This window comes from Carcharhinus amblyrhynchos, chromosome 1, assembly GCF_965287045.1.
Source record: "Carcharhinus amblyrhynchos chromosome 1, sCarAmb.v2.hapA, whole genome shotgun sequence".
Classification (NCBI taxonomy): domain Eukaryota; kingdom Metazoa; phylum Chordata; class Chondrichthyes; order Carcharhiniformes; family Carcharhinidae; genus Carcharhinus; species Carcharhinus amblyrhynchos.
This window is the reverse complement of record NC_137324.1, coordinates 129,248,225-129,272,722: the sequence shown is the minus strand read 5'-3', so window position 1 is coordinate 129,272,722 and position 24,498 is coordinate 129,248,225. Positions and strand designations below refer to the sequence as shown.

At 40.1% G+C, this 24,498-nt stretch overlaps 1 protein-coding gene across 3 annotated transcripts in view; it reads left to right on the top strand.

The window, feature by feature from the left end:
* The window catches only part of LOC145345015 (uncharacterized), a 167,984-nt gene extending 153,240 nt beyond the window's left edge, over positions 1-14,744 (top strand). For 2 of the 3 annotated variants that reach the window (XM_080192531.1, XM_080192523.1), the window contains 4 exons: positions 868-951; positions 7,481-7,604; positions 11,264-11,354; positions 12,320-14,744. In XM_080192531.1, coding sequence (XP_080048657.1) covers positions 868-951; positions 7,481-7,604; positions 11,264-11,354; positions 12,320-12,397 — 377 coding nt within the window. In that variant the 3' untranslated portion in view covers positions 12,398-14,744. Of the gene's footprint in view, positions 1-867; positions 952-7,480; positions 7,605-11,263; positions 11,355-12,319 lie in introns of those variants that run through there. The other variant, XR_013887021.1, reaches the window with a different exon arrangement.
* The last annotated feature ends 9,754 nt before the right edge of the window (positions 14,745-24,498 follow it).

Here is a 24,498-nt window from a genome sequence, read left to right as displayed (position 1 = left end):
TATTTATCTACATAACAGTGAATGCAATCTCAATGTAATTCATGGAGATCTCCTGAGGATATGATAGGCACCTTCCAAACTTTATTTCTTTGTTTTACTGGAAGTGTTTTTTTGTTAAATATGATTTAACACTGCAGTTTCAGCAGCAATGGGAATGACAAAGTTGCTCCAAAATCAAAAATGTGACTTTAAAACAAGTCGTTTGCGCAATAATCTCATCACACATAAATGATGCAAAGTCACATTTAAATGCCATTCGCACTGAACATTTACTCCATGTTTAGTAATGGTTCAGTAAATTTGTGGTAAAAGCACATCATTATTTTTAATGAGAATGCACGGACATTGTGGGTGAAGTCTTTGCTCCTATTGTTCATATTTATTGACATGAGAACGTGGGTGTTAAATATGCCAATCCTGAATATTAATATTAAATTTCGATTTGAGTATATTAATCGTCCATCCCCCACTCTATTGACTAACAGAACTGCTTTCACGTCAATGTCATTAATGGCGTGTATGCACATGGAATTAACTTCAGACATCAAGTTTAAAGCAATTTAGCAGTGTAACAAGTTCCTTTTAAAGTAATCCTGTGACCTGTTGTTTTCTTCTCACTATTGAAGGAAAGTGTTCAATTCATATTGAGTAACTAGTAAGCTGTTTATCTCTAAGATCTTGAGTTAACTACTGCACTTTAAGTCTGCTTACTGTTAACTTCATTCTTTTGTATGGCATTTTGAGTGCATTATACAACTTGCACATACTGAGATTTTATAGCTTGAATAGGATTTATGTAACAAATATTAACTTTTTTTAATTTTCAATTTAATTTTAATGCTTGATTTACATTGTTGAAACCTTTAGATTTACCCATTGGTCCTTGCAGTTATCGATTAGAAGAATTGGCTTACACCAGAAGCGGTGACAAAGGCAACTCTGTCAATATAGGTAACTCAATGTTTACATGATTAAGTCTGACTGTTTTCATATACTTTTTTCTCAGTAGTGATGATCATTTTCAATGATCAATTTCCTAATGTATTAATTATTTTTTTTAAATAAAATTTATCAGTACTGCTATGTGGAATATGGCAATAGTATTTGGCCATATGTAATAACCATGCCAATCCTATTGAGGCCATCATACCAATACATACTTTGAGAAACTGCAAATGCTGCCAATTTTAGTTAATACTTACCTATCTGGAAATTTGTTGACTCCAGGCTAATTATTAGATTTATTTCATTGATTATTGTTTTACATTTGTAATTTGACATTTGGGAATCATAGCGGGCAAGGGGCATGGAAAGGTCCGTTGACCTTGGGTGAGATTTTCCAGTTTCAGGGCGAGCACAGCTGGAAAATCCCACCCCTGGAGTGTTACAGGAGTGTAGTGGATACAAAATGTGTATGTATGTTAACCTTGGCCATTTCTTTCTACCCTTGTTATTGGTTTATCAGGCCTTCATTGCCGTGCCATAGTTTTGCATCCTGGCTTGGCACCATCACTGTTTCCATCCCCTAACCCATGCTCCATTCACTCTGCAAACCACCATCTTCAACTGTTTTCAGGTGGCTTTGCACCCCTTCCCCAAGACTCCATTATCCAATGCATTGCCATCGCCCTGTTATGGTTATAATATTATGACAGGCCTTAGACCACCAACCTCTTAAGCCCCACTTTCCGCCCCAACATATATATCTTTACCTCAGCCTCTGCTTCCAGCCTTGGTTGCTGCTGCATTCTTTGTTGCTTGTACTTATTTCAATTAGGTATACTTTATTCACTGCTAAAGACTCAGTTTTCTCTTCACTAGGGAAGTCAAAGACAGATGAGGTGATCGATGTGCAGAACTCCACTGTTTCGTTTGTAAGCGTAACCCCAGGCTTCCAGACCCTGTCATTTAAATTTACTATTCCATTCCACTCCGACCTCCTACAATATTCCAGTTAAACTTAACGTAAGCTGAATGAACAGCCCTTCATCTTTTGATTGGACACTTCCAGAATCTAGACCCAACTTTAAGTTCAGCAGATTCTTAACATAAGTGCCCCCATTTTTTTTTCAGACAGTGTATAGAGGTGAGATTCTGAGACACCTTCCTTAGACACACCTTATTTTTTTTATTAACACCACTCCCTTTGCTTGCACCATCTTTCTCTTTGTCATTTCATTTCTCCTGTATTCCCTTTACAACAGTCTACCATCCACCCCCAACCCCTTTCTCTTCCTCTGTACTTCCTTAAAACTGCAACATCTTCAACCTTTGCCCATTCTGATGAAACATTAACTTTTTTTTGTTTCTCTCTCTCCAAAGCTGCTGCCTGATCTTCTGAGTATTCCCTGCATTTTCGGTTTTTAATTTTAGATTATAGTGACCTTGCTTTAAGGTAGATATGAGTGAAGAATAATTTATTTTTATCATTCTTCGTTTGACTATCTTTCATGTATTAATACTGCAATCACAGAGTAGGATTTGTTCAACATTTAAATGAGTATTCTCATGGATTGTTCCTGTTTTGACTAATTTTAAAGACAGAAAGGAATGGTAAACTGTGAAGAGGTGGAAGGAGGGTGAAATTGCTGCATTGGAACAGTTCGAAAGATGTAAAAGGAATTTATCCCAAAATGTGTCACAACAGAATAAAAGATGCTCACCAGTTTGGCTTACAACCAAAGTTGTGAAATGCATGAAGGAAAAGAAGAACACAAACAAAATGTTCTAATGTTCATGAAAGGAATATGCTACAGAGACTGTGACAATGTTATTCTATTCGTGAAGACAGTGTGGTGTATCAGTTGATAATAAGTGACAGAAAATATAGCTCATCAGTAGTCTCTTCTAGTCAAAAAAGAGCCAAGGAGACATCACTAATTTATCAGTCCATGTGTTCTCAGATTGAACTGTGCTGCCAGCCAACTGCTGGCATGTTTTTAGTGAAGGTGGCATTTCCTGTCTTCTGTGGGAGAGATGATTATTTTCACAAATTAGTCAAAGGCTGTTGCATTTAGGATAATCTAGCTCAAAAGTACACTTTTAATTTTATCCCCAAATAGATTGAATGTTCCCATAGTCTGCATCTGAGTTGGCCATTTTGTCCCCAAAAGAACGGAGCTTTCAGTTGTTCAAAGATATTTCTCACAAATGTTGAAACTATTCACTACACACCAATCAGTGGTTCAGGGGACTGTCTACTGAACTTTCATCTCAACAATCTGCACAATTATTTAATACTAAACCTTATTTCATCAATGTACTTTAAGGTTCAATGTAACGAGCATAAATTGGCAAAGCATAAATTACTTCTGTACTTTATACCACTTTGTACAGATGACTGAAAAAATCAGTTCTAAATATATTGTGGAAGAATGTGAAATTATCCATTTTGGCAGGAGGAATAAGAAAACAGAATATGTTTTAAAAGGCGAGGGGCGAGTAAATGCTGGTATGAAGGGGGATTTGGGTTTCCTTGCACATGACCATGAACATGAACCACAAGAAGTTAACATTTTGATAAGAAAGCAAATGGTATGTTAGCTTTAATCCCAGTGGGATTTCTGAGTATAAGTCTTGCTGCTTTGGTGAGATCATATTTCAAGTACTGTGAACAGCTTTGGTCTCCATACCAATGGAGGGAAATACTTGCCTTAGAGGAGGTTCAACAAAGGTTCACTTGATTGATTTGTGGGATGAGAAGGTTCTCCAGTGAGAAGCTGTTATGTGGAATGAGTCTTTACTCTCTAGCATTCTGAGATGTGATCTATTTGATTTGTATAACATTCTTTCTTACAGGACTTGACAGAGTAGGTTCTGAGAGTCTGTTTTGCATGGCTGGAGAGTTTAAAACTAAGGGTATAGTCTCAAGATAAGGGGTTGGCATTTAGGACTAAGATGAGGAAAGGTTTTCTTCACTCAGAGAAAGGTAAATCTTTGGAATTATTGCCCTATAGGACAGTGAATGCTCAGCCAATTGGTGTACATTATTCGTGACTGTGATTGACAGGTTTTTGGGCTACAAGAGAATTGTAGGAAGATTACATCTTTTTATGGTTCTATGCTAGAGGGCAATCGGCCGGATGCAGAAAAGTGGGATTAGAAAAGAACACCTGGGTGTCCTCAGACTGGCATAGGCAAGATGGGCCAAATGGCCCCCTTTTATGCTCTGCCTATCAAACATATTCTGCCATTCAGTATGACTATGGCTGATCATCTGCCACAACTCCACTTTCCTGCCTGCTTCTCATGTCTCTCAATTCCGTGAAAGACCAAAACTGTATCTCAGCCTTAAATATACTCAACAATGGAGCATCCACTACCCTCAAGATAGACTATTCGAAATATTCACCACCTGCAGTGAAGACATTTCTCCTCATTTTAGTCGTAAATAATTGACCCTTTTATCCTGAGGTTGTGCCCTCACATTCTAGAATCCCCAGCCAGAGAAACATCCTTTGAGTCTATCCTGTCAAGCCTCTTCAGAATTGTGCATATTTCAATTAGATCATCTCTCTTTCTAAACTCCATGGACTATAGATCCAGTTTATTCAGTTTCTCATCCCAGGGACCAACTTTGCGAACCTAAAGCAAATATATCCTTCTTTAGATATATCCTTCCTTGGGTATGGAGACCAAAACTTGCACAGTATTTCAGGTGTGGACTCACAAATGCCCTGCACGACTGAGCAAGACTTCCTTATTCTTGTGTTCCAATAGCCTTTCAATGAAGACCAACATGCCATTTGCCTTCCTAATTGCTTGCTTTACCTGCATGGTAATATGGATGTACTTATACAAGGAATACAAAGTCCATCTGAACACTGATATTTCAATGTTTCATACCTTTTAAAAATATTCTGCTTTTCTCTTATTACTACCTAAGTGAATAATCTCACACATCTTCACATTATACTGCATCTGTCAGTTTGTTGCCCATTAATTCAGTCCATATCTCTGCAACCTCTTTTTGTCCTCCTCTGAGCTTTGTATCATCAACAAGCTTGGATGTACTTCTTGCTTTCTTCCACCATCATTAGTATAGATTGCCAATAGCTCTGGCTGCAGCACTGATCCTTACAGCACTCCACTGACAACCTGCCAAATTGAAAATACCCATTTATGTCTACTCTTCCTGCCTGATAACCAATCCCCTGTTCATAGTAATATTATCCTAAACTCCACAAGACCTTATTATTCATAATAACTTGTGTGTGGCATCTTACTGAATATCTTTTGGAAATCCAAGTACATTAGATCCACTGGATGTGGAAGATGTTGCCAGCCTTACTGAATGGTAGAGCAGGTTTGAGAGGCTTTATGGCCTACTCCTACCTCTGTTTCCTCTGTTTTTATAAATAGTTGTGCATTACTCCCTCAAAAACTTGCTAGTAATACTCCTATCAGAAAAATGTATAATTGTAATCTGTAATATGTTTTCTTCAAGTTCAGTTTACCTAGGCAATTGTCGCATTTGCATTTCTTCACGATGCTAGAAACCACCATTCACCTCTTAATCTTTTTCCAAACCATAATACCAAACTGCCTGTGAACATCTAACAATATGAATTAGTATACTCAAAGAGAAGAGACTATGGCTCAATGGAGAATTTGGAAAATGTAACACTCATGCAATATGGCCTGTTCCTTAAGACTAGAGCTGAGGCATTGAGATACACTGAGGTAAAGTAAAGAAATTTACTTTGCCTCTAACCAAGCTATATCTAATTATTGATATTCTGCACACTAGATGATTAACGACAACAAACATCTCAGCTTTATGAGTATAACATATCCTCTTTTAATATAGCCTGTAGGACTGTTGATTGTCATTCCTTTCTGGAGTACAAGAAATTTTGTGATTTTTTTTCACCAAGGGCCCTGTACCTGAGTCATGCCTGCAATCAAATGACAGTCCGTCACATACAAACATACAGATTAGGAGCAGGAGTGGGCCACTCGGTCCCTCGAACCTGCTCCACTAATCAATAAAATCATGGCTGATCTGAATGTAACCTCAACCCCACGTTCCTGCCAGTCCAATAACCTATCACCCCTTTGTTAATCAAGAGTCTATCTAGCTCTGCCTTAAAAACATCCAAAGACTGTGCTTTCACTGTCTTTTGAGGAAGAGAGTTCCAGAGACTCATAACACTTTGAGAGAAAATATTTCTCCTCATCGCGGTCTTAAAACGAGCAACTTCTTATTTTTAAACAGTGATCCCTAGTTCTAGATTCTCCAACAAGAGGAAACATCCTCTCCGCATCCACCCTGTCAATATCCCTCAGGATTTTAAAGGTTTTTTGATCAATTTGCCTCTTGCTTTCCTAAACTCTAGTGGATACAAACCTAATTTCTCATAAGAAAACCCTGGTATTAGTCTAGTAAATTTTCTCTAAACTGCTTCAAACGCAATTATATCCTTCCTTCAATAAGAAGTTCAATACTGTACACAGTACTCCAAATGTGATCTCATCAAGCCCTGTACAACTGAAGTATGATGTAGAGATGCCAGCGTTGGACTGGGGTAGGCACAGTAAGAAGTTTCACAACACCATAACATAGTGTTGTGAAAGTACTGTTAAAGTCCAACAGAGTTATTAGGTAGCACGAGCTTTCAGAGCACTGCGCTTCAACAGGTGAGTGATAAACACTGACTTGATGAAGGAACAGCTCTCTGAACACTTGTGCCTGTTGTGATTCATGCACTTAGACCCCCAGATCCCTCTGCATCTCAGAGCTCTGCGATCTCTCACTATTTAAATAATAAGCTTATTTTTATTCATCATGCCAAAATGGACAGTTTCACATTTACTCACTTTATACTTCATTTGCCAGATTTTTACCCACTCACCTCACCTACCTATGTCCCTTTTGTAGCCTCATTAAGTTCCCTTCACAACTCACTTTCCTAGGCATCTTTGTGTAGTCAGGAAATTTAGCAACCTTACCTTCAATCTTCATCCAAGCCATTTATAGAAGTTATAAAAGGTTGAGACTCCAGCACTGATCCCTGTGGTAGACTATTTGCCACATCCTGTCAACCACAAAAAATCCATTTATACCTACTCTCTGTTTCCTATTAGCTAGCCAATCTTCAATCCATGTCAGATGCTAGCTCTATCAATGCATTGAGATTGCTTGAATGCTGAAAATGGTTACATTTACTTCTGTTAATATTTTGGGTGTAAGAATTTCCTAAATTAATGGCTGCATTATAAATTAGATCCAGTAGTGGTCCACTTTTGAAATTGTGATCTGTGTTCTCCTGATCCTATGTAACATTTACTCAGATAAATCCTTGGAAGGTTGTGGCAGACAAATTAGTGTGAAAATACAAACAGACATTAAAAAATGTGTCCTGAATTGATGAATAGTCTGCATTCCCTGAGCATTCATTTTTATTTCATTCATAATCACCTGAGGCACTTAGTGCAGGTTTTATTTTATTTGCTTTCATTGTCTACACTGTACAACTAGGAGTCATAGCTCGGCACCCTCTCTATTATCCTTACCTACGGAAAGCTGTGACTGCTAAGGCCGTGGAAGAATATTTCAAGCACCTCATACAAAACGAAGATTCTAACAGGAGGATGGTAACCAGGTATGTGTTTTGTCTTATAGTTGTCCTTATTCTAAATAATAGTGGAAAAAATGCCATGCAAGATAAAATGAGATAGAGGTTGGATAAATATTCAGTCTGTCAATTATGAACAGCAATTTACTAATCCACCAAGGAATACAGTAAATCCAGTGGCTCAAGCAGTATAATCATAAGTAGAAACAAGTCATCAGTGCCCTTGTAAGAGGGATCTAGGCTGTGGCTGGGACTCTGAATGCCATTGTTCCTGTTTACCTAGCCTCACAGATGACAGGAGTAGAACTGGAAGCATGTATGCCTATTGAGGCTAAGTATGCCATCCAGGCAGCAGGTGGGATCCATTTTGTAGATCCAGTTGGGATTGTGACCTGAACGCCCAAAGAAATTAGAAATTATAGGCATTGAAAATAAATTAGACATATTCATATTTTACAAAGGTGTCTAAATTGAATTCCCTTCCAATGTGGGACTGATGCGGATTGCCATAACCTCACTTTGAACCAGCAGTCTGCATTAGACATTCCTTGTGGCTTGGGCAACTTGTAGTGGCATTGCAATGAAACAAATCTCCGCCTGACCCAGTGAATTTTGTCTGAATCAGTGATGGAGTTCCTGAAGAGGCTCATACTAAATTACACTTAATCTTGGCAATATTCTAGCACCTCCCTCAACCTCCAGAACAGAATTTTGAAACTTTTTTCTGCAGTCTCCGGTCCAGCTGCATGACATGAAGCTGGTCTCTCTGCCAGTCATATAATCAAAGTTTAATGTGCATTAATGAGAGAATTTCTAAAATATCTTATAATTGAGGCGTAATATAATTAGGAGCAGATGGCTTCACAAAAGACCTGCCAGTATCTGCAGATGTTATTCTAAACACAGTACAGGAAAGAATGAAACACATTTTTGTGTGGGAAGAAAATGGAATGGCAGGGATTCTTACAAATTAAAGAAAACAAGAGCTTAACACATATGAGATGAAGTTGGATTTCTTTCACCTCAGTGAAAAATCCAGATGATGGACATCCAAGCCTCAATTTGTCTGAATGGTAATAAATGTTACTGATCAGGTACCCATCAGCACAGTTGCCTGAATGCCCTTGTTGAAAGGGCTGCAGTCATATTCCAAATTCAAATTGAATTTGAACAATGAATCCCTTAGTCATTGTAATTTTTGAGCATTTAAGCAAAATATAACCAAATAGAATGTGAATAAAAACCTACTGTTTTCATTGATTGTTACTTATAGATTATTAAAACTAGTTATTTTTAACAATGTTTTATATCAAACTACATAAATTTGTTTGAAAAATAGTTTAGCAAATCACATGTAATTATACTGCTGAAAATTCCTTTTGAATATTAGCATCAAGAAAATGCAGGGAACTATTCCATAGAAATTATTTTAAATGCTATGCCTGATGAAAGAATAATATTCTTTACCAGCCGCACCCCAGGTTAAAAGTGAACACTTGGTGGAGTGTTTGGATTAGAACTCCTTTCTACCATGTAGGACTCACACGAATAAGCAAGCACGTGCATGACCCTTACATTACGTGGCAAGTTATTTCCAAATAATTTTGGTGATGCAAATAATATTTTATTGCTCATCAGGAAACAATTAAATAAATCAGCCTGCATGTTTATGTCTGCAATTCTGGCATGCGTTACGTTAAAGTTTTAAGTTAACGTTTATTTATTATCACAAGTAAGGCTTACATTAACACTGCAAAGAAATTACTACAGTCATGTTGGTATCAGTGTTAACATATTAATGCCATGACTTGTACTGACAATGTTAGATGATACACCTTGTAAATATCCACACTTTTATGTGTCATTTTAACCATCCCAGGATCTGCTTGGGCCTAGAGGAAGAAACGTGTCGCCCTTGCCTTGTTTGGCCAGTATGGACCTCTAGCTCCATATCAACTGCTGTCTGAAGTCAAATCACATTTCTATCAATCCTCAATACTGCATCAGTTCAAGAAGGCAGACATCTTGGGGAATGAGGGACGGACAATAAATGCCAATCTTAGCACCAATGCATTTCAAATGCTTGTTCCAAATTGAGCTGGCATATGTAACATGAAGTTATGATATTAAAATTAGATTCTGCCCTAGTTACTAAAGTTTCAATGGCATTAGTTGCTTCCTGAAATGCCTTCCCCCCCACCTTGATGTTTGTGTGAAATAAGTTCATGTTACCCAATATCGGTTACACCACCTCAAAAGTCAATATTGGGTAATATTAATATCCCCTATTTGTGATCTGAACCTGATCTTCATTTCTTTCAAGTGGCCCCATGTGCCTTTCCTGAAGGCTGACCAGGAAAATATTTAAGTAACAAATGAAAACATGCTGAGCATTAACTGACCAGACTTAAAACAGAAAGTGCTGGAAAATCTCCGAAGGTCTGATAGCATCTGTGGAGTGGGAATAGACTTAACATTTCAAGTCTGGGTGACCCTTCGTCAGAGCTGAGAACAAAGGAAATAGGATGAGATTTATACAGTTGTGGTGAGGTGGGGGGAGTGTAATTGAAAAACTGACAAAGGGAATGTAAACGGTCATGATGGTGGCTGAGAAGGCCCATTAAAAGTTTGGAATGTATAAATGGCAAAACAAAAGTGCTAAGTGTCGAACCTAAGACATGCAGCAGATGGCCCGAGTGGGCTGGGGGGGAGGAGGAAACAAGATGGAAAGTGAGATTTTTAAAAAGTGGACAAATTAAAGATGGACAAATTGAAATGCAAATTTCAAAAACATGAATAGAATAATGTAAATAAATAAATACAATGAAAGAAAATAAATGGAAATGGGGTGAAAGTGGAAGGGAGAGTTCATGTTCTGAAGTTGTTGAACTCAGTGTTCAGTCTGGAAGGTTCTAAAGTGCCTAATTGGAAGATGAGATGCTGTTCCTCCAGTTTGCGTTAGACTTCATTGGAACATTGGAACAGGCTAAGGACAGACATGTCGACATGAGAGGAGGGTGGTGTGTTGAAATGGTTATTTGAAATCTGCCATTTCAACACGCGACCCTGCTCTCGTGTCCACATGTATGTCTTTGGCCTGTTGCAATGTTCCAACGAAGTTGAACGTAAATTGGAGGAACAGCGCCTCATCTTCCAGTTAGGCACTTTACAGCCTTCTGGACTTAACATTGGGTTCAACAACTTTAATGTTGTAATATCTGAGCACAGTGAACAGTGTCATAGAGTCATTGAGCAAGTCAGCACGGAAACAAGCTGTGGTTGGTACTTTGAAATTCTGCTGGCTGTGGTTTTTGGTTCCATCAAACCAGCCTATTAGTTGCCGTATTACTTCATCCTAAACTATCTGTGACCAGTTGTCTCCCTGTAATGGGGAAAAATGCCCATGGTCTTTGGTGGACAGTGACTAATTATACACTGATCAGAAACTAAGGAAAAGAGTACTGATGAAGATAGAAACTGTGCTGGCAGGCTTGAAATGTGACAGACTGCAGCTGTGAGTCAGATCCCATATAATTAGATAGAAATACCATCACAAGGGACTTCAGACGAGTTGAGCTAAGCTCCCAGTTTGATGATTCACTGTTACGATCACTTAAAGTAATTTTATTTTAGCGTAAGTGCTGGTGGCTTTGGACATGTTTCAGCAATATTTGCTTTGTTCCCAGATTTGACCTTCCGGGAATCCAGGGATTAAATTTCGTGCTGAGGAATTCTTTGGGTGGAGGTGGAATTGCATCTTTAAGGAGTGACCCGCAGGTATAAAAACCAGTTTACTCACTAGTCTGTGCTTGATGCTTTGAGAATATGTCACTCAGTGAGCTGGAGTCTCGGCCTTTTGGCTAAAATCAAGCGTGAAACCAGGTGTAATGCCTGTTCTTGTCAGCCTGGATCTTGTATATTTGTGGGGAGCATGAATTGGATTCAGTTTGAATTTGATTTCTGGAGCAAGCAAGGAGATGGGTTATGGGTTTGCCCAGTCCACTTGCGCATTGGCTGTGTAACTTTAAGAAAAGAATATTTTTATTAAAAAAGCAATTGGTAGTTGCAGAAAAGGCGAAACAAAATCTGCTGTTTACACAGCGACACAAGAGTCCAAGAAATAACTGAAATGTTTGAATGTGTTTTCTCAGCACTTGGTGATGGAACTGTAACACATGATTATAGTATTTGTTAAATAATAGTGCCTGAGAGAACATGTAGATTTGTAGTGCCCTTTTTGCTCTGTAACTCTCATTTCTACAAATCCAACTTTGTATCCAGTTCTGATAATACTTAGATCTAAACACCAGGATTTGAAAGCTATGTCTTTCTTGCCAGTGCCATGCAAATATCTTGTTTAATGTATTGAAATGTGAACTGCTTTGGCTAAATCAGTTGCTAGAAATATGAATAGATTACTTTTCCGAATGCTGACAACAAAATCATGTTTTAGAGTTCATTAACGGTTTAAGGGGATTGATATGGTAAACCTATATCATTGTAAACCTATACTAGACCTGCACCATACCTAATATTGCCATGTCACTACCGTGAGTGACCAAAACACTTAACAGAATCACCAGGCACTTAACTATTAAAATCTGATTGTGGTTTGAGCAGTGCTCACTGCAGTACAACTTTCTCCAAACCTACATACTGCATCTGAAACTGATTTTAATCAAATACAATTCTAAAGTGGATTGGTTTAAAAACTTTAATGCACTGGCACTTTTTTTTAACAGGGCAAAGCGTATGGACAGATGCTATTGGACTTTCAACTGAAACATCTCCCCAATCTGAAGACTCTGATCGAGGAATAGCGGAGATAGAGGGTAACGGGGTGTGCAGATCCAGCCTCGATTACGCAGTGCTATTGGCTGGTACACCGCCCAACTCCAAAGAAAGATGCCCTAACAGTGCTTTCACTTCCTTTTGTACATTGAAATACCACACAGGAACCATAGGAAATTAAAACCACTATGCATGTAGCTTTTAAAGCATTTTTTATCTATCTTGGCACTTGACTAAACATTGTTAGCTTATAATTGAGACCACATTTTATGTCATTTAATTCAATATAATGAATCCACTAATATATATGTGTTTGTTCACTGTAATCAAATTTGCATATTACTAATCTAGCATTACCTTATGTGATTGTCAGAAACCGTCCACATATGTTACCACTGATTGTTAGGCATATTTAACAGGGCAGACAGGCTGTGGGCCTCCTATTTCCTGTAACTGACCTTTCAATTGCAGTGCATGTCAAATGTTATTAATTAACTCTAACTAAATAACTGATGGGAAGTTGCAAAGTGCCCCGAGAAAGACACAAAGCTGTTCACGCTGTTAGCACGCTGCTAATGATATTGTTAAACCGTTTGCTCTTAGTTTGGCCAGTCCAGCTGTAACAGGTCCCAACATGAAGTCAGTGAAACGTTCATTTTAAAGCGGACAAATTCCTCTGGTATCCGGGATGTAGCTTCATTCTTTGACACCCTGAAACAGACAGTGGATGTTACATTTAATCAATGTATCAGTTTGCTGTGGAAATCCATTCGAGCAAGTGACTGAATCAATGAAGTGACATTCGAAGTTAAATTCAATATGCTGTAAATAGACATGTATCATAAATGTGATTTCAACTGTACCAGACTGTTTTACTAGTTTACAGAATTCCCACTTTGTTGTGAACTTTAAATTTAGGGCAAAATGATCTGAAATTGGGAATAAAGGACTGAATTTATAAAGTCATAATCCATTGGCGATAGGTGAACCTGAAATGATGGAGATGAATGATAGATTTTTCAGTACAGGCATGGTTTCTGATAACGATAACACTAGGCTCGTTTCTACCGGACAAAGTACTGCAGGATCTCAGTGTTGTTAGACGCAGTGATAAACCAATACAATTTACAGTTATACTTTGCAGTTGTCCGTTAAACCGCTTCTCCAAAAACTTATAAACTTGTTTGAAGCGAAACTAATCTGACCAAGTTTCAGATATCCGGGATCTGCAGTATTTTGGTGTCTTTTTGAAAATATATTATTTATTCATAAAATATTTGAAAGAACATTACAAACATTTCAAAATGACCACCATACAAAGTGCATACTAAATCCACTTCGCTTTGTCATGTTGCAATCTGGTCCTTACGAATGGGCTATATGTTTGTCAGCTTCAGCTTTGACTTGATGATTGATATTCTGGTAAATGTAGGTGGTTGTGATGTGATTAAGTATGTAATGTAACGAGCTACAATTTCAACCAGTGCCTTCAGTAGAATTTGCTGCTGTTGGAACCTCAGCCCCTCACACAGGTTGACATTTGCTAAATTGAGGCTGAGCCTCCCTTCTGGGTACTTGTAACAGAGCCTGTTGGTAACTGGATGCCCAGAAACAAATGAACAGTCCTGCTTCTCTGCTGTGCTACTCTAGTCTGCAGAAAATACAGACTTTTCCAGAGCGTGCTTGGCCACAGTTCATACACTAACCTATTCGAACCTAAAATGTAATTGTCATAAGACCCCGATTTGAATCTTAAAAGGGGAGAACCTGAAAAAAGGCAGGCACTTTGATACCTGGTGAGAAGTTCTTCAGGCGTGGGGCAGCACCATGGCACAGTGGTTAGCACTGCTGCTTCACAGCGCCATGGATACGGTTCGATTCCAGCCTCGGCTGACTGTGTGGCGTCTGCATGTTCTCCCGTGCCTGAGAACCCCCCGAGTGCTCCGATTTCCTCCCACAATCCGAAAGACTGGAGTGTGACGATTAGGGGAATTTCACAGTAACTTCATTGCAGGATTAATGTCAGCCTACTTGTGGCATTAATAAATAAACTTAGAGGAGAACTGGTTGGATTAGCAGCTGTTTGCGGCTGTTGAGGTGACGATCACATTACCATCCCATTCAGCCCGGCCAGTCTGCCTGCTTTCTACAATGTCTCTCTGTTTTAGCAATCAGAAGCTCACAAAACGGCGGAGATCATTAGTTTGCTTCATCGTTCAACTTTTTATAATTCGAACTAACAGCAAGAAAAATCGCACTGACTCAATTTAATATTTTTGTTCAATATGTTTGAAATTTATAGAGTATGAAACAATTGATTACAGATGTGCCACACACAAGTTTATGGATCAAGGAAATAAACTCTCCTAAACTACTTTTTTGAAATTTATTCTCGAGTTTTCCTTTAATGATAAACATTCTTTCGGGGGACAATCTACAATTTAAAGTCATTGCTTACATAAGTGAAGTTAAATCAATTACACATTTAAAATCGAAAGTCGATAGATTTCCGTTAACGAAGATATTGCGGAATATTGGACAAAGTTAAACCGCAGATCAGTTAGAATTCACTGAATGGTACAGCAGACTGAAGGGGCCAAATGGCCTCCTCCTGTGCCTACTTCATCATCTTGGGAAATTATACACCCTTCACACAATCAGAATTTCCCCAATTTAAAGTTAAAGGTCTGGATTATCAAGTCCAGGTTTTTTCTTGAGTATTGTGCGATAAAAACTAGCATAGTGTCTCCCACTGCCCAGAGTACAGCCAGTTGATACAGGCCAGTTCCGTTATAAATGTAGGTACAGCAATTTATCGTGGCAGAAGTGTTACAAGTAGGCTCTAAGTAATACATGCAGGCAGAACCTTTATAGATGGTGTTGCTGCATGATCTGTTAACGTCTGTAACTCAAAAGTACCATTTGTTGTGTTGAATGTTGAATTTTTTAAATCTCTTATTGCTGAATGGTTTTAAATTATACCCTTAGTGTAGATTCCAATTATCAATGCCTCGGGAATTGAAACGACCAGTTGGTTATCAGGCGGCACAGTGGCTAGCACTGCTGCCTCACCTGGGTTCGATTCCCGGCTTGTGTCACTGTCTGTGTGGAGTTTGCACATTCTTCTCGTATCTGCGTGGGTTTTCTCTGAGTGCTCCGGGTCTGGGTGGGATTGTTGTCGGTGCAGATTCAATGGGCCGAATGGCCTCCTTCTGCACAGTAGGGATTCTATGAAAAAAATAGAAAAAAAATTAAAGCCAGATTCTTTTTCGACGGCTTGCTACTGAAATGAGTCACAGAATAAAATGTGCCACTGTCTATATTGGCCGTGGCTAGTGGAAGTTGCCGCTCTGTTATCCGGTTGTCAGCTGCAAGCTTGTTAGCCCAAGGTGGCCCCGGATAGGAGCTTGCGGTGCCCACCCTGCCCCTGAAGCCCTTGCGATCGGCGGGTAAACCGGGGACTGGATTGTGTAATTCTGAGGGAAAATAGCATTGTTTATATTATAAGTTTCCGTGGCTTTATGACTTTTTATCCTAGCGACACCCTTCAAAAATTGGGGGCACTTTTATTTACTCTGATACTGGGAAAACGCGGCTAATCATCGTTTTAGTTTAGAAAACACGTTTGAACTACTTCTGGCGAACCATGAAAGACCAGTTCTCATCTGGATCCGTTCAACTAATCGGTTCAAGATATGGAATTGGTTTTGGCATGCAGATGGTTACAGTTGCATCTTTTTGACTAAGTACTCTCGACATATTGCAAAAGAATTTCAAAGTTTCAAAATGATCAGACATTATTTCTAAGATCAATCAAACTAGTCTTCAGGCATTGCAGGTGCACACATATTCCTTTACAGCAATGTACCAATTAATCCGTCTGGATCCTTCAATATCTACTGAACCTATAATTTAAAGAAGGCTTTGGTGTAGGGGCAATTACAGTAAACAGCGTGTGTTTCCAACTGCATTGATCGTGTGCCTGTGAGAACTCCCGCCCCCAGCCCACCCCACCCCACCACCGTGCAAACAAGACACTCTCCGGGGTGAGTATGAGTACGCTATTCATGCTCGGATAAAATATAATCCATATCTCTCTTCGGGGATGTTTGGCTGTCTTTAAAATAAATCCGTGATTGGCAGATTTTAGATGGATCGTCTATAATTACAGAAAGCTGTGTCCTTTATATTCTTTCATAAAGGGAATCAACTATTACGTTTTGCTTCTAAAACGCCTTGTCTTCATTTGTTCGATTGCCCGAACTTTTAACATTCGGCAAACTATTATTTTCTCTATTGGACAATTGTTTTCTATCCTCCCTCAATGTCGGTGGTTTTTAGACAAATTGAGAAAATTCCTAGTTTCTGGGTTCATTGCGAGCCTTCGGGAACACAAAGGTCCATTTATTAAATGTAGCATAGCAATCAAAGATTAATCTGTCAATGATGCGTTGATGTTTTACCACACTGCCTGAAATCCAGCAGTCTTTTCAAAGCTTATTACAAGATGTGCATTGTTTAATGGGAATGAAAGTATTACATTAAAATCGCTGAAGTATATAATTCACCATGATTCGAAACTAACCTCAGAGCAGTAATAATCGGAATACATTCCCAGTTTCCCTCTTCAGTGGCTCCAAGTTATGCAATTGACTGGAGTGGAACATTTTATTCAAAGACAATGTGATGCCAGTCCATCAATATGTATTCCGTCCAATTAACACTCGACGGACCGTTGCCACTGGAGGTGTAAATAAGACAAAAGTAACCAAAACCATACTCTTCTGAGAAATTCACACTGGATTACTAACTGAGTTCTCCCAGTGGAATGCAAGTCTTTTGTCAAGCGGTAGGTACCCCAAACTGTAATTAAACTGCTTGTATTTTGCCCAACCCCCCACTTCCTAATCTCAGCCACCTTGATGAGGTTTATTCCAAGTCAGACTGAATGCCCAGGCGGGGAGTAGGACGGTGGGAACGGTCCACGAACGATTTTAGAAAGAGGAGAATTGTGAATAGCACAAGTTTCTGGCAGTCTGACCATTCTGCAAAAAGCTGGAAACGATGAGAAAAGAACCGGTCTATCATTTTTTTCTTCACTACCTAAGATTAATGCCATGACATCCATCATTACACTAAACAGTGGAACCCGGGAATCCAGGGCCGCAGTGGGTCACAAGTCAATTAGCCGCACTGCTGAAGGATGGTGGTTACAAGCTGTGAGTCATTGTCCAATTAAATGTGCCCTTCCCTTTGTGAACATTGTTTAAAAATTCTGCATTCGCATGATGGATTACTGGAGGACGGAACACAAAAATAAAGGCTTTCCTCGTGGTGGATCTGCGTGTAGCTGTCAAATCTAACGACTAGTTTCCATCATGTGACGAGTTAGAATTCCTGGTTTGCTGCACTACAATTGGCACAGCCTTACTTTGAATTGAATAATAGGTGGTTGTCGTCTGAACTGAATGCACAACAAGGAGCTAAATATAGGAAGTAGATTAATCACTGGAATCAAACAAGTTTCCCATCCATCTTGGTCGCATTAATCTAGCAATACATTAATTTGCATGTGACAACATGTACACTTCCACAGTTAACAACGATTCGTTTGTACAGCAATGTTAATGTTATAGTACATTGTACTTGCATACTAATATCTACATACCTAATATTTACTTAAGTGCTAAGAAATGCTAGACATCTAGTGGTTAATTTAACTTTTTAACACTGAGGCAAAAAAATCAACCAACCATTCTTGGTTTCTTGAACTGAATCCTTGTTTGTAGTCATCTGAATCACGTTTAAATTGCATTTTAAAATAAATAGAACATTCCTTTTCAAAAAAAAGCTGAAAGCCTAGACCTTTTTTGACAATTAAAACACTGTTAGGTTCACCATTTTGGAACAGAACAGCTCACATTTAAATCATTGATCTTTCCGGATTAAAAAAAAACAATTTTAAATCATGTTTCCAAAGTGATCCCACCGTTGTGTATGGGATAAGCACAGATGGGGCGACATTGTGGGCGGATGCATCATCTGCTTGGTGGTATATCTGGCTCTGGTATTTACTACCCAAGCAGACATTACAACCGTGAGGAAATCAGCTTGTGCAAGAAGTTAAAATAAACATCAGTGGTGGGACTATTGGTGTGAATGCGTTTTTCTTCATCGGATTGACTGAAAAAATGTGGTCCCCAACAGTCGGAAAATGTACAATGCTCCCCAGTGATCTCGCAGTGGGCAGAACAAACGCGGGCTTGTTATTAAGAGTGATTTGATGTGGTTCAAGATCCAGAGGATATGCAGGAGCGGTTGTCAGATTTTCATTAAAAACAGATCGAGTGAAATGGAGCAGATTAGGGACATACTGGCCGGGAAGATATTTCACCTCCCCTATACCTGTTAGATTTTAAATTGTTATTTATATAAATAGCATCGTTAGCAGTGGAAGGATGAAATCCGTAAACATTAACAGTTTAGAAGATCAATTGCCATCTCACAGTATAGTTTGTGTATTTTTACAGTTTTTATTTTATTCCGGTAAAGAAAACGGGGTCAAAACCAGTCGAAATGCGAAAAACAGGCACATGATTTGATTAGATTTGATTTATTATTATCAATTATTAACATACAGTGAAAAGTATTGTTTCTTGTGCACAGTACAGACAAAGCACAACGTTCATAGAGAAGGAAACGAGAGTGGAGTATGTAGTTTTACAGTCATAGCTAGGGTGTACAGATAGATCAATTTAATACAAGGTAAGTCCATTCAAAAGTTTGACAGCAGCAGGGAAGAAGCTGTTCTTGAGTCGGTTGGTACGTGACCTCAGACTTTTGTATCTTTTTCCCAATGGAAGGTGGAAGAGAGAATGTCTGGGGTGTGTGGTGTCCTTAATTATGCTGGCTGCTTTGTTGAGGCAGCAGGAAGTGTAGACAGAGTCAATGGATGGCAGGCTGGTTTGATGATGGATTGGGTTACATTCACGACCTTTTGTAGTTCCGTGTGGTTTGGGGCAGAGCAGGAGCCATACCAAGCTGTGATACAACCAGAAAGAATGCTTTCTATGGTGCTTCTGTACAAGTTGGTGAGAGTGGTAGCTAACATGCCAAATTTCCTTAGTCTTCTGAGAAAGTAGAGGCTTTGGTGGGCTTTCTTAACTATAGCGTTGGCATGGAGGGACCAGGACATGCCAGGTTCTAATGAAGGTTTGTGCTGAATATTAGTGACAGTTGCTTTTTTGGGGGCAAATATTTGAATGTGGTGTTTATTTTTTAATTCCTCCACTCCCTTTCAAAGGGTGTTGACAATATCATTCAATAACTGAATCCGATGACTGGTCCACCTGCAAACTGTACTGGAGAAAATTGGATACTTCTTTCAAACTGTTGCAGATATTCATATTGAGCCTAATCTGTCCTCAGAGAACTTGTACATGTAAGAACACAAGAACATAAGAAATAGGAGCAGGAGTAGGCCATCTAGCCCTTCGAGCCTGCCCCGCCATTCAATAAGATCATGGCTGACCTGAAGTGGATCAGTTCCACTTTCCCACTTTCTCCCCATAACCCTTAATTCCCTTGTCTATCAAAAACCTATCTACCCATGACTTAAACATATTCAGCGAGGTAGCCTCCACCACTTCAATGGGCAGAGAATTCCAGAGATTCACCACCCTTTGAGTGAAGAAGTTTCTCCTCAACTCCGATCTAAACTGCGCCCCCCCCACTTATCTTGAGGCTGTGCCCTCTAGTCCTGCTATCCTTTCTAAGCAGGAAGAATCTCTCTACCTCTATCCTATCCATCCCCTTCATTATCTTATACGTCTCTGTAAGATCCCCCCTCGTCCTTCTAAACTCCAACGAGTACAGACCCAGTCTATTTAGTCTCTCAAGTTTTCCTGTGAGACAGGAAAACTTAACTAACATTCATTTCCCTAACTCAGGAATTCTTCAGGCAATGAGGACATTGGCAGCCACTTTCTGCTGGCATCTTAGATTCCGAATACAAGCAAGAACTTTCCTGGTCACACAGGATTCAACTCTGAGATAGAGATGCCAGCGTTGGACTGGGGTGGGCACAGTAAGAAGACGCACAACTGATGAAGGAGCAGTGCTCTATAAGCTCATGATTCCAAATAAACCTGTTGGACTTTAACTTGGTGTTGTGAGACTTTTTAGGATACAACTAGTCACTGAGGCAGGCAAGGACCAGAGATGAGTTTATTGTGATTTGTCAATGAATTCTTTATGAATGCCTCAGTGCACGTGTTGTTATTAGGATCTACCGATCCTATGTATCTGTGTGTACTGTGTCTGTGAACTCTCTGACTGTGTGTGTGTGTGTATCCCGTGTATGCATTTGTCACTGTGTGCCTTCACCTGTTTACTGTTTCTGTGGACTGTGTGGCCGTATCTCACTCTGTGTACACTTGAGTGAGAGTGGGATCTCTGAGTGAGTCACACTCACTATCTGTGCATGTCTGTCTGTTGGCATATGTCTCTCTATCTCTCTGGTACATCTGTGGATTTCTATGTTAGTGTCTGTCTGTGTTTCTATCACACTCTAAGCCTCTCTGACGTGTCTGTGTGGATGAACTCTGTATGTCTCTCTCAATCTCTACCTCTCTGCCCCTCTCTCTCTATCCCTCTGTGTGAGTCTCTTTCTCTGTGTGAATGGGCTGTGTGTATGTATCTCTCTCACTGTCTCTCTCTCTCTGTCTTTTTCTCTCTGTGTCTCTCTCCCCGTCTCTCTATCTGTATTCCTGTGTATTTGACTGGGTTTTCTGAGTAGATGAATTCTATCTCTCTGTGAATGGGCTCTCTGTGTCACTCTCTCTCGGTTCCACCCGCACCGCCCCCCCCCCCCCCCCCCCCCCCCCCCACCGCCTCTGTCTGTCTCTGTCTCTCTTTCTGGGTGGATGAACTATATCTCCCCCTCCTGTATCTCAGTGTCTCTAAGCCCTTCTCTGGTATGTCTGGATTTCAGTGTCACTGTGTGTTTGTGTGTGTCTGTGTTTATATCTGTCTCTGAGTCTCTGTCACACTGACATGCCTCTGTGTGGATGAACTCTCTCTATGTTTCTCTCTCTCCCCCTCTGTCATTCTGTTGCTCTCTCCCTCTGATTGTTTGGTGTGTGTTTCTTCCTCTCTATGCAATTGGCCTCTCTGTGTCTCTGTATGTATGCCTTTCTCACCCTGTAGTGATGAAATCTGTCTCTCTCTCTATGTTTGAGTGTTTGTGTTTGTGTGTGACTCCCCTTGTATTGGTGAACTCTGTTTCTCTCTCTCTCTCTTCCCTCTGTGTGTGTGTGTGTGTGTGTCCCCCTCTCTATCTATCTGTGTGAATGTGGTCTCTGTATGTATGTCTGTCCCTCTCCTTGTATGGATGATCTCTGTGTTTGTGGGTGTGTCTCCGTGTATGAAGTCTGTCTGTCTATGTCTCTCTCTCTCTGAATGTGTGTGTGTTTCAGTCTCTCTCTTCTCCCTATATGGATGAAAAATGTGTGTGCATACGTGTGTGCGTACCTGTATGTTTGTGTGTATGTCTCTCTCCCTCCCTGTATGGATGAAGTCTGTCTGTGTGTGTGTCTTCCTGTATTGGTGAAATCTGCCTCTCTCTGTCTCGTTGTCTCTGTGTGGGTGAACTCTCTGTTTCTTTGTGTGTGTGTGTCTCTCTCACACACTTCCTCTCTCACTTTATGTGAATGAACTCTCTGTCTCTCCGTGTCTCGGTGTCAATGAACTGTTTTTCTTTGTGTCTGTTTTTGTCTGTGTGTGTCTCCCACTGCCTCTCTGTGTCTCTGTGGATGGATTCTTTTCTCTGTGAATGAATTCTGACTGTATGTCTCTGTGTGGGTGAACTGTCTGTCTGTGTGTGTGCGTGTCTCTGTCTCTTTCTCTGTCTCTGTGTCAGTGAGCTCTCCATCTGTGTGGATGAACTCTGTGTCTGTGTGTGTCTCCCTCTGTCTCTCTTCTGTGTGTCTCTGTCTGTATGGATGAACTCTCTGTGTATGTCTCTGTGTGGATAAACTCTCAGTCTGTCGGCATCTCTCTTTCTCTCTCTATATCTCTCTCTGACTCAAAGTAGATAAACACTCTGTCCATCTGTGTATATGGTTGTATGTGGATGAAAAGTGTATGTGTCTCTGTGTCTCTGTTTGTGTTTCTCTCTCCATGTGTAGATGAACTCTGTGTATGTGGGTGTGTGTATGAATGAACTCTCTCTGTGTGTGTGGATAAACTTTGTGTGGATGAACTCCCTGTGTGTATGTCTGTGTCTGTAGATGTACACTGCATGTCTGTGCATGGGTAAACTCTGTGTGTGGGTGATTTTTCACTCTCTCTGGTTGCAGTATGTGTGTGTCTCTGTGCGGGTGATCTCTCCGTCTATGGATGAACTCTTTGTCTGATTGTGTGTGCATATATGTGTGTGTTCTGTCTCTCTGTGTCTCTGTCTCTTCCGTGGGTGAACTCTCTCTCACTCTCTCTCTCTGTATCTCTGTCTCTCTCACTCTGATTGTTCTGTCTTTGATGTGCCCTGTTGGTCTCTGATTGTTCTGTGTATTGTGTGTGGGTGATCTTTCTTTCTGTCTCTCTGTCACTCTCTGATTGCACTGTGTCACTCTGTGTCTCTATCTCTCTCTCTGACTTTATCTCTCTCTTGGTCTCTGTTTCTATCTCTCTCTTGGTCTCTGTTTCTATCTGTGTGTGTGTGTGTGTGTGTGTGTGTGTGTGTGTGTGTATCTCTCTCTCTCTGATTGTTCTGTGTATTTCTCTCTCTCTCTGATTACTGTGTGTGTGTGTGTGTGTGTGTATCTCTGATTGCTCTGTATATTTCTCTCTCTATCTCTGATTACTCTGTGTGTGTATCTCTCTCTGTCTCTGATTACTGTGTGTGTGTACCTCTCTCTGATTACTCTGTGTGGGTGTATCTCTCTCCCTCTCTGATTACTCTGTGTGGGTGTATCTCTCTCTCTCTCTGATTACTGTGTGTGTGTATCTCTCTCTCTGTCTGATTACTCTGTGTGTGTGTGTATCTCTCTCTCTCTGATTACTCTGAGTGGGTGTATCTCTCTCTCTCTCTCTCTGATTACTCTGTGTATATCTCTCTCTCTCTCTCTGATTGCTCTGTGTGTGTATCTCTCTCTCTGATTACTCTGTGTGTGTATCTCTCTCTCTGATTACTCTGTGTGTGTATCTCTCTCTGATTACTCTGTGTGTCTATCTCTCTCTCTCCGCTCTGTGTGTGTATCTCTCTCTGTCTGATTACTCTGTGTGTGTACCTCTCTCTCTCTTTCTGATTACTCTGTGTGTGTGTATCTCTCTGATTACTCTGTGTGGGTGTATCTCTCTTTCTGATTACTGTGTGTGGGTGTATCTCTCTCTCTCTCTCTGATTACTGTGTGTGGGTGTATCTCTCTCTCTCTCTGATTACTGTGTGTGTGTATCTCTCTGATTGCTGTGTGTGTATCTCTCTCTGATTACTCTGTGTGGGTGTATCTCTCTCTCGCTCTCTGATTGCTCTGTGTGTGTATCTCTCTGATTGCTCTGTGTGTGTGTCTCTCTCTCTGATTACTCTGTGTGGGTGTATCTCTCTCTCGCTCTCTGATTGCTCTGTGTGTGTATCTCTCTGATTGCTCTGTGTGTGTGTCTCTCTCTCTGATTACTCTGTGTGGGTGTATCTCTCTCTCTCTCTCTCTGATTACTCTGTGTGGGTGTATCTCTCTCTCTCTCTGATTACTGTGTGTGTGTATATCTCTGATTGCTGTATGTGTATCTCTCTCTGATTACTCTGTGTGGGTGTATCTCTCTCTTGCTCTCTGATTGCTCTGTGTGTGTATCTCTCTCTCTGATTGCTGTGTGTGTGTATCTCTCTCTGATTGCTCTGTGTGTGTATCTCTTTCTCTGATTGCTCTGTGTGTGTGTACCTCTCTCTCTGATTACTCTGTGTGGGTGTATCTCTCTCTCTCTCTGATTGCTGTATGTGTATCTCTCTCTGATTACTCTGTGTGGGTGTATCTCTCTCTCGCTCTCTGATTGCTCTGTGTGTGTATCTCTCTCTCTGATTACTCTGTGTGTGTGTCTCTCTCTCTCTGATTACTCTGTGTGTGTGTATCTCTCTCTC